Raw genomic sequence first — 10,910 nt, 5'->3', positions numbered from 1 at the left:
TATAATTTAATTAAAAACAAATGTAATTTTTAAAAACTGTCACTTAATATTCCCAGAGTAAATATTTTTATTATTTAAAATATGACTTTTTTTATTTAATTATAATAAAAATTAATATTTTCTATAGTTGCTATTAGTATAAAAAAAAAAAAAAAAAAAAAAAAAAAAAAAATAATTTCTACCTAATTTTTTTTATAAAACTTGAATATTAAAAACATAAGTTGTTATTTTCAATTTTTAACAATTTCTTCTAAAATGAAAAAAAAATTTTTTTCAAGTCAGGACCTGTAACCTTAACTTAAACTTACTGTAACTTATAAAAAAAAAACAATTTTTATCAAAAAATTATAAGAAATTTTTTATAGAGCAGTAAATTTTCTACAAAAAATTTGCATAAATTTTTTTTTGTGCATTGATTGTAAAATGAGATATAAAATTTTTAAGTTTAAAAAATTAATTTTCGATGAAAAATTTCCAAGTAAGTTTTTTTTTATTTATTTAAAAAGAAATAATAATAACAGTAAAAACAACGTCAATAATAATAATCATAATAATATAAAAATAATAATAATAATAACTGTGTTTCTATGTCGTATATATAGATAAATATATCAATAAAATGTACAATAAGTGTAATGTAGTAATTGTAAGTACGTAAATGTACAGTTCGTGTCAAGTTGTCATTCACCAAAAAAGTTTACGACGAGTATGTACGGTACAAGTGACTATTTTATTGATATAATTACCGTAAATACTATTTGTCATAATTTTAACAATGTTCGAACCCACGGAACCCGGAAAGGTTTGTTTGCATTAATTAAAATTACAATAAAAATAATAATCATATAATTATAACAATCTCAAATATTTTATTCATTTATTTCCAAAAGTTTATTCAAGTGTATATTTACATCGCACTGAACTCAATTTCTAATCAGAGTTACTTGCTATTGTTATTGTTATTGTTCTTATTGTTCAGACTTAAATTTTATAGTTGTTTTAATAAAATTGCTCTGACACGTAATTGCTTTTTAGGTTATCAATCTGGTACAGTATTCTCTATTGCGTTTCAGCTTTAGACTTAGTCTATATATATTGACATGTATGTGTGTATATATATACAATTTTATTTTTATTTTATATATACATGAGTAATGATCCTTTTTTTAATGATTAATTTCTAATTTTTTTTTGTTTCATTTTAGGAGTTGTGTATTCACACTGGAGTTGTCCTAAGAGGTGCAAATGTTCGAGAAGATGAAGTACATAGTTCTGGGACTTTGAATATTGTCGAATATGTAAGGAACGTTTGATATTATTATATGTCAATATATTGGGGTGAAAATGTCAAGTGTAATTTTATTATTACTTTTGCTATACTAGGAAGAAATTATTTTTATGATTATATAAAATTATTTGTTTCTTCTTAGATAGTTATTTATGACACTGACATTATTACAAATTAAAAAAATTTTTAAATATTTACAATAATTAAATAATTATCAAAAAAAAAATTTACTAAAGAATTCTACTTGTTTAAATTAAATGAAAATTACAATTGTGAATTTATAAAGAAGATATTTTATTTATTTCTTTTTAAATACATATTTTTTATTTTTTTCTTTAGAGGTAAATTTATTTTTATTTCTTCAGAGTTACATTTTTTTAAGTTATTTATTTTTATTTCATTAGAAAAAATCATTTTATTTATTTTTTTCAAGTAAATTTTTTCAAGTTTTTTTTTATTTGTTTAGAAAAAAGTATTTTGTATATTTCTTCAATGGTAAATTTTGCACGCCTCATAGCGCGAAGCGCGTGAGGTTGTGCTTTATACTCGAATCGTCAAGGTCAAGCAATTTTGTGATCTTTAAATGCCTCTATCACAACCATATTACACTTATACAATGATATAAGTAGATGAGCACCGAAAAAACACTTAAATTAAACCATCTTTTACTTTCTAAAATCATTTCATGCTGCTATTTTGAAAAAAAAAACGTTTTGAAAAAAATTTTACGTGGATGTCCGGATGTCACCCCATTTTGAATGTACCAACGATTACTACCGAACTAATTGATATTTCAAGACCGGACTTTTTTTATTAGTTTAAGGATTCGATTAACTGGGTCCGTATTTCATATCAGTAGCCTAGTTTACGTATTTTTTTTTTAAATTGAAATTTTATTAAAATTCACTACGATACAACCGTACAAAGCCAAACGAACTTTTTTTATTTGTCACGTAAAAACTATGGCGCCACTTGATCAAGCTAGATTTTTTTAGACTGCGTGGGCATATGACAAGAAAAAAGGGCGCCGATATTTATAAAAAAAATAAAAAATACTCTAAGAAATTACTTAATTATAATTTTTTTTTTTAAATCAATTACACAATTAATTTTTTTCTTAAAAAAGGAATGAGCGTTATGAGGCGTGCACTTTTGGATTTTCCAAACTTTTTTTATTTATTTCTTCTTGGCCAACCAAATTCTAAATTAATTTTTTATATTAATATATTTCAATGAAAATTATAAGTGCGAATTTATACAATTTTTTTTATCGTAATTTGTTCTAAAAATGGTCAAATTTTTGTTAATTTCAGTATCACAAAATTTCATTAATTTTTTTTTTTTGGCGAATATTTTTCATAAATGTTCATAATTTTTACAATGATTAAGATTAAATCACACCACTGTGACGGTCGAAAAAAAACGTGATTTTCGGAAATTTTTGCTAGGAAAAATAAAAGAATTTGAGATCGGATTATTTTTATTTTATTAAGGGTACATTGAAGATTATTACCCTAAATTTTTATTAAGAAATATTTAGTTATTACAAAGTTATTAACAATCTCGTAGAGCACTAGAAAAAATTTCCCTCTCCATGATTACATTGATAACTCAAAAACGGATCATTTGAAAATAAAAACCCAAATTGCTTTTTAATCAGTAAGGATGTAGTTATCGTTGCACGTACGGAATTTTAAAAATTTTAATTTTAAAGATTTTTTTAGCCAGCTTAAAACAAAAAAAAAAAAACAGTAAAAATAATGAGAAAATATTCAATCAATCGCCATTTTTCTGAAATTTCCCCTTAATATATATTTTTCATTTTATTTAATCAAAAATTAAAAAATGACTATAATTTTTAAGAAAATACTTATTTATAATTATAGATTCATTTTTAAAATAACAAATAAAATTTATTATTTTCTAAATTAAAAAAAAAATTTCATTATTTATTATCATGAAGAATATCTTTTTTCATGAATAGTTATTTCAATTTTTTTTTAAATAAATACGACACTAAAATGAGAAGAAATAATTTATTAGTTTTCTAAAATACTCAATAAATTATACTGAAGAAATAATTAAAAAATTTATACATGTTTATTTATTTTTTTTATTAATATTTATCTTCTCACAAAAACAATTGTCAAATATTTATCTTCAGTCTCATAATTTATAAAATTTATTCTTATAATAAAAAAAATTTATAAATAACTAATGCAATAAAATTGGTTCAATAAAACCATTTGATAATAATCAAGAAGGAAACAATAATTATGAAGAAAACATAATTCAAAAATTTATACATATTTATTCATTTTTTTTATTAATATATTTATCTCTTCAGAAAAAAAATTGTCAAATATTCATCTTCAGTCTCATAATTAATAAAATTTATTTTTATAAAAAAATTAAAAGAAAATTAAAAATGAAAAATAAAATTTTTTAAAAGACACTAGTCATGCAAATAAAATCCTATTATTATTATTTTTATAAAAAAAATTACTAATGCAACATAATTAATTCAACACAGTTATTTGATAATAATAAAATAAAATAATTTTAAAAAAGAAATAAAAAATTAAAGAAAAAAACTAATTCTTAAATTTTTTCCCTAGAGTTTTGGTAAATGCATCGAATGGAAGCCTCAAGAAGTATCAGTAGTCTCAGAAAATCAAGACCAGGATCCAGAATGGTCAGTAGTAGAGTCTCACACTCGTCGCACCCGTACTTCTTCGGAAGGACCCGACTCTCTGGGGCGTGCTCGCACTGTCCGTATCCTGTTCTTCGACTTGAAGTCAGTAAGAATAAACCACGGTGGACAGCAGTTGATCTTTATGCAGAAAGACGGGACGACCTATGTCGCGTTTTTCCAGCTGTCCAACGCCGAGAGTTTCGTCAGTTCTCTCAAGGGGTTCATTAAGTTTGAAAAAGCCAAGTCTGACAGAAATTTGTTTCTCGTTTCTGACAGCGAGTACAGCAGCACAGTATTGAAGAGCTCATTCGCCGAGCTGGACCTGTTTCAGGAAAACACCTCAGACTATGTTTGGAAGTTTGTTAAGAATTTACACAATCGTCCTTATGAAACTACTCTAGAAGCTTTTAGCAAACTTGCTGATATTTGGCGTGAGTATTTTATTGACAAAATTAATTTATTTAATATTGACTAATTTTTTTTTTTTTTTTTTTTTTAGTTTATAAAGAGCCAGTCAAACAACCGGTAGAAGAAGCAGTTGCTGATTTGTTAAATAGGTCATTAACCGTCGACTTGACATCCCAAGCACTTGGTTCCAGCGGTTCTGGGGAAGAATATGAAGTTATAGGCCAGCCAGGACATAAAATAATTCTACCTCCAAGGCCACCTTGTCCACGTGGTGCGCCTCTGTCACAAGAACAGTGGGATAGGTGTAAAGATTTTGAAGGAAGAATTACTAATCCAGATGCTATACGTGAAATTATATTTCGTGGGGTGAGTAAAAATATTTTGAAAATTTTTTTAGATTGATTTTATTCAATATATATTTTTTTTTTCATATTTTATTGTCTATGTTTTTTTATATATATTTTTTATTTTCTTTGTAAGATTTTATTTTTTTATATTTATTTATTTTATTTATTCAAATTTAAATGCCAAAGCTAAAAGCCAGATGGCAAAAGTATAAAGAATATAATTTAAGTACATGTAAAACCATAAACATAGTCGTTATCAATATGATAGATATTGATAATATTTAAAAAAATTTTTTTTTTTTTTCATAAATATTTTGTTTTCGAAATTTTTTTTTTTGAAATGTTATTTAACATTTTTTTTTCGGAATGTTTTTTTAAAAACTTTTTTTTTTTTAATATTTTGTATTTAAGAGGGTATTCTGGTCTAGAAATTTGAAAAAATCGATTTTTCTTATAGTTTCAAAGCTTAACCCTTTAAGAATGTCCTTAATTAAAAGGATTTTAGAAAATTCGAATCATTTTAAGAGATATAGCTGTTTTTCTGACGCGGCATCTAAATCGACCCAGCCGGAACTAGACTGCGGGAAATTTTACGCGAGACTTTAAACGCGTTTTTCTTGAAACTTACATTTTTAAAACGATATCCATGATTTCTCAAGTTCTACTGAACTGAATCACTTGAAATTTGATGTGAGTCTTCTTTATAGACTTCTCTATCGCCCGAACTAGCTTCATCCCCGAATTTTAATATATACTATTTTTAAAAAATTCGGAAAACTCAAAAAAAGTGATTAAAAAATTAACGTTTTCTTCAGTCAGTTGCCATTTTCTGAAAAAATTTTTTTTCAACTTTTCCGTAGTTCCAGACATTGCGACATGACTCTAGATTAATAATATTTGTTATTTTTTTTTCCGATTGCTAGGAGGGTTGGAATCGTGGGTATGGTCGCGTACCAATTTTTTGAGGGCCTCCACTTCATCAGCTGATAACTTTTTGAAATTTGAATTTTTTCACTTTTTTTTTCTGTATTCTTGAAATAATAAGAAATATCATATAAAAAAATCGTAAAAATATTGATTCCCTTTTTGTTACGGCACTTCAACAATGACCCCAAATTTATGGTTCTAGACCAGAATACCCTCTCAAGATTTTATTCTCTGTTTGTAATATTTTTCTTTAATAAATTTTAGTTTTTAATACTTTTTAAATATTAATTTAATTTTTAAATCTTAAAAAATTAATATCAGTATACAATTTTTTCAGGGAATAATTCCATCATTACGATATGAAGTATGGAAATTTTTATTAAACTATTATCCATGGAACTCAACAGTATCTGAAAGAATAGAATTAAAAAAATTAAAAACTGACGAGTATTACAGAATGAAATTACAGTGGAAGTCAATGTCTGCTGATCAAGAAACGAGATTTTCAGATTATCGTGACCGCAAAAGTCTTATAGGTAATTTTTAATTTTTTACTACATAATATTAATTCATTATTATAAATTTTAATTAATTGTATTACTTATTAAAAACAATTTTATAAAAACAGAAAAAGATGTCAATAGAACAGACAGAACTCACCCGTATTACTATGGTGAAAATAATCCCCATCTCTCTCAATTGTACGACATACTCATGACTTATATAATGTACAACTTTGACTTGGGGTACGTACAAGGTATGAGCGACTTACTTAGTCCTATATTGTGTTTAATGGACAGTGAAGTTGACGCTTTTTGGAGTTTCGTTGGATTTATGGACAAAGTTGTAAGTATTTGCTTGGTTATTTATTGAGAAATATCTTTGTTAATTAAATTAATTAAATTTCAAAGTTTATATTTGTACAAGACGGTGAAAATTTGAGTATTTTCAAAATTCTTGCTTAAAAATTATAGATACGGTAAAATTGATAAGGACTTTATTTTTAGAAAATTTAATTCTCTATAAAAAAAGTATTTATATAATTTTTTTGTATCTGAGGCATTTTATAGTGACTGCTGGGACATTTGACTCTGGAATTCCATCAATTATAAGCTATAATTATGTGACTGAAACTTATACTATAGTCAAATTTATCTCATAATATAGAAGAATAACTACTAATTAACAACATCCCTTTGTCAAAAACCTCGATTACTTTTTAAGTTTCTCGTTATTATGATTTGACTGAATGTGACTTGTGGGACATCGAAAAATCCTTCTCTCTTACCGCGGTATACTTAAAGTCGAATTTCAGTTCGACCACTAAACTTTTAAAAAATGCCTCCCTCTCAATACAAAATGTATCCTATAAAAATTCAATATTATGAAGAATTAGACTGATTACCTATGTAGAAACAATTAAAAAAATTTTTTTATTGTGACTGGTGGGACAGGCATTTGCGACTGGTGGGACAAATACAAAATGTGTACATGAAGTTGTTTATTCAAAAGACTTTTATATTATTTCAACCTTAGAAACATTATTGTTTATATATTTAACTATAAATTATTCAGGATAATTAAAAACACAAATAAAGGATTTAGCATGCTGACAACACGATCTTGATAAACTTAGGTGTTAATTAAAAACGAACAAAAAAAAATTTGTTCTTAAAACTATTAAAACAACATTTGACCCGAATACAAGTTAGTACGACTGAAAAGTTACTAGGAGAGAAAAATCGATTTTCTTATTGATTAAAAAATATTTTCTTTACAAATTAGTAAAATATAAACTTTTAATAATAAATTAGGACTAAATTAGAATGAATTGGAGAAATTTTAAAATTTTAATCATTTTCCCATTTTGCATGGAATGCCCCATCTTCAATATTTTAGCCATAATAAGTACTTAAAACTTTTGAAAACTATGGATAAGATTTATAATTTGAGATTATAACTTTAAATTCAAATTTTAAATAAACAAAGCGAGATAGTTCAAAATTAATAAGGACTTTTATTGTAGAAAATTTAATTTTCTATAAAAAACGTTTCATATAATTTTTTTGTATTCTCAATATTTGACCCAAAATTTTGAATTTTAATTTTAAAGTTCAAACGTATAATAAATAATAATAATAATAATTTCAGAGTTCAAATTTCGAAATGGATCAAGCTGGGATGAAAGCTCAATTATGTCAATTAAATAACTTACTTCAGATAACCGAGCCACAGCTGGCGCAGTATTTAATTAAAAACGAATCCGGAAACATGTTCTTTTGTTTCCGTTGGCTGCTTGTATTATTTAAGCGCGAGTTCAATGCTATTGATATAATTAAACTCTGGGAGGTATTATGGACTGATTTACCTTGTAAAAATTTTCACTTGTTAATCTGTACGGCGATACTTGACACGGAAAAAAGTGCGCTCATGGAAAATCGCTATGGCTTTACTGAAATTTTAAAGGTAGAATAAAAAATATATTTTTATTTTCAAAAAAGTCTAAAAAAATAAACCAAATTTATGAATTTTTTTACAGCACATTAATGATCTGTCTCTTCACATTGAATTACCATGGACATTATCAAAAGCCGAGGGTATTTACCACCAATTAATGGCAGTCGCTCCGAATTTGCCAGACCACATACGGACAGTAATCGGTCTGGAGCCACTGAACAACACGTCGCCTTCGACGAGCGATCTGGATGAAGAGAGTAACGATGTTACTGTAACGAACGATCAAACAGCCGATGGTGAAAATTTTAACGGCGAGAAAACTGCTAAGAGGAAGAACAGCAACGAGAGCGGTAACATTAAAATCGGGAATGATGAAGTTGTATTTGAGCGCGGGTTGAATATGTCTTACATGTAATTTATTTTTAAGCATCTTGATCTTTAACTATTTAATTCCCTGGTTAGAAAAAAAAAACATTCAAAATGAATGAAAATTTTAATTCTTTTTAAGAGACGTTCTAGTTTCTGACATTGCGGATTCATAAATTTCTTTTAAACAAATAACAATTTATAAAAATTTTTATTTTGAATTTAAAAGTATATATTTATACAGGTAATCGGAAAAAATAGACCGGAAAAAATTTTTAAGTTATAAAAAATTCATATTATTTCATTAAAATTATTATAAAATAAAAATTATAACATCCACCCCCATAACTTTCCTGAAAAACAAGTACCCCCAAAATGATCGCTCCATTTTTTTGTTACAAAGAAAAAATATTATTATTATTAATTATTATAATTTTTATTTTATAATAATTTTAATAAAATAATATGAATTTTTGATAACTTAAAAATTTTTTCCGGAATTCATTTATACAACACGGTGAAAATTTGAGAATTTTTAAAATTCTTGCTCAAGAATTGAAAATATGGTAAAATTGAGGACTTTTTTTTGTAGAGATTTAATCCTCTACAAAAAAGGTGTTATAATTTTTTTTGTATCTTCAATATTTTAGCCACACGGAAAGAACAAGATGACACTGGATATCATCCCAGATTATACTCAGTGATATCTAGGGTGAAAAAAAATTTCAGATAGTAGCTAGAAAAATCCAGATTATACTCATTATAATCTGGATTATACTCATTGTAATCTGGATTATACTAGCTACTATCTGAAATTTTTTTTCACTAAGTACAATCTGGGATGATATCCAGTGTCATCTTGTTCTTTCCGTGCATAATAAGCAAAAAACTTTTGAAAACTAAAGGTAATTTCTGTAACTTTAAATTCAAATTTTGGAGAAAGGAAGTGAGATAGGTAAAAATTAAAAACAACCTTTTTTGTATAGAATTTAATCCTCTACAAGAAAAGTATTTTGTAATTTTTTTGTATCTTCAATACTTTAGTCATAAACAGCACTTAAAATTTTTGAAAATTACGGGTAAGATTTATAACTTTAAATTTAAGTTCTGGAGAGAGAAAAAGAGATAAGGCAAAATTGATAAAGACTTTTTTTTGTGAAGAATTCAATCCTCTTAAAAAAGAAATTCTACAATTTTTTTTTATCCCATAGAAATAAAAAAAAAAAAACGCTTTGCTATAAAGTAATTATAAAAATAATCTCTAGAATTTTGGAGCATTTTTTTAGAAATTTCTATTTATTTAAAAAAAATTTATGAAACGGAGATCGTATTAAGGAACTTACTGAATTACTTTTTTTCAATCAGGGTTAATTATTGATCCTACTAAATTAACTGTTTATTGTTCATACTCAAAAAAGTTTTGTGTTTCAATGTTTAAAGTTTATCATTTAAACTCTCATTTTCGGTTGTAATTATTAAAAATGTGTGAAGTTTATATTAATATTTATATAAATTACATAAATATGTTATTAAGGCATTTTTATGTTGACTTGTACTTGTAATTTGTTTTTTGAATATGCTATTTACTTTTAATAAAAAGTTTAAGCTATTGTATTTTATAGATTTATATATAAATATAAAAATGTTATCTTATGTACATTTATGTAATAAAAGTCAAATTTATGTATTACACTAAATTGGTTTAAAAAAAATATTTTTTTATGTCAATTAGAATTAAAAAAATATTTTTTAAAAATTACACTTTTAATTTTTCAAATTTTATAGACAAATTTTTTTTTTCATTTTTTGTATTAATTTTTTTAAGAAAAATCTAAAAAATTGTCACAAGTCTGATAATTTAATTTTCATATAATAATTATAATTTTAATAAGTCTTATTTATAAAAACTTAAAAAATTTTTTTTTAATCAATAATTTTAAATTAATCAATCTTGATAGAATGATTTTATTGAAAAATAATTGTTTAATTTTTTTTGACAGACAAATTTGTTTCAAAAAAATATTTAAAAAAAAATTGCAATTTTAATTTTTTTTAATTTCTAGAAGCTAATTTTTTATGAGTGTGAATTCAGCCAACATCCGATAATTGAAAACTTTAACAATCGATATCTTCATGAAAATATCGATTAGCACAATTTTTCAAAGTGATGATGGTGTGTATTTGAATTGTCTGTAAGAGCATTTTTTTTTAATCTATTAAATTCGTTATTTGAGCTGCAATTTTGAAATTAAATTTTTGTTTGGAAATATTGGAAATATATATTTTTCAAAATCGATGAAATTCAACTATTTTAAAATTTTTTCCTTTATATTCAAGAGCATTTTTTCATATTACTTCCGAAATGGCTAGAATCGATTTTAAGCTTTCACGGTTAAAATAACGGTTAAAACAAAAAAAAATA

At 24.8% G+C, this 10,910-nt stretch overlaps 1 protein-coding gene across 3 annotated transcripts; it reads left to right on the top strand.

Moving 5' to 3' along the window:
* The first annotated feature begins 652 nt into the window (after positions 1-652).
* Positions 653-8,717, top strand: LOC123270539 (TBC1 domain family member 15-like). Of its 3 annotated transcripts, XM_044736642.1 has the most exons (9): positions 665-802; positions 1,036-1,047; positions 1,206-1,298; positions 3,907-4,414; positions 4,483-4,757; positions 6,003-6,201; positions 6,294-6,511; positions 7,817-8,131; positions 8,205-8,717. In XM_044736642.1, the coding sequence occupies exons 1-9, from the start codon at positions 776-778 to the stop codon at positions 8,535-8,537; spliced, it is 1,980 nt and encodes a 659-aa protein (XP_044592577.1). In that variant the 5' UTR covers positions 665-775; the 3' UTR covers positions 8,538-8,717. The 3 variants fall into 3 exon arrangements, with proteins under 3 accessions (XP_044592578.1, XP_044592577.1, XP_044592579.1); XM_044736643.1 differs by lacking the exon at positions 1,036-1,047 and having other exon boundaries at positions 653-802; XM_044736644.1 differs by lacking the exons at positions 665-802; positions 1,036-1,047 and adding an exon at positions 1,058-1,102.
* Positions 8,718-10,910: the final 2,193 nt, after the last annotated feature.

This window comes from Cotesia glomerata, linkage group LG8, assembly GCF_020080835.1.
Source record: "Cotesia glomerata isolate CgM1 linkage group LG8, MPM_Cglom_v2.3, whole genome shotgun sequence".
NCBI classification, from domain to species: domain Eukaryota; kingdom Metazoa; phylum Arthropoda; class Insecta; order Hymenoptera; family Braconidae; genus Cotesia; species Cotesia glomerata.
The sequence above is the reverse complement of the archived record's forward strand: the minus strand, read 5'-3'. Positions and strand labels throughout refer to the sequence as shown.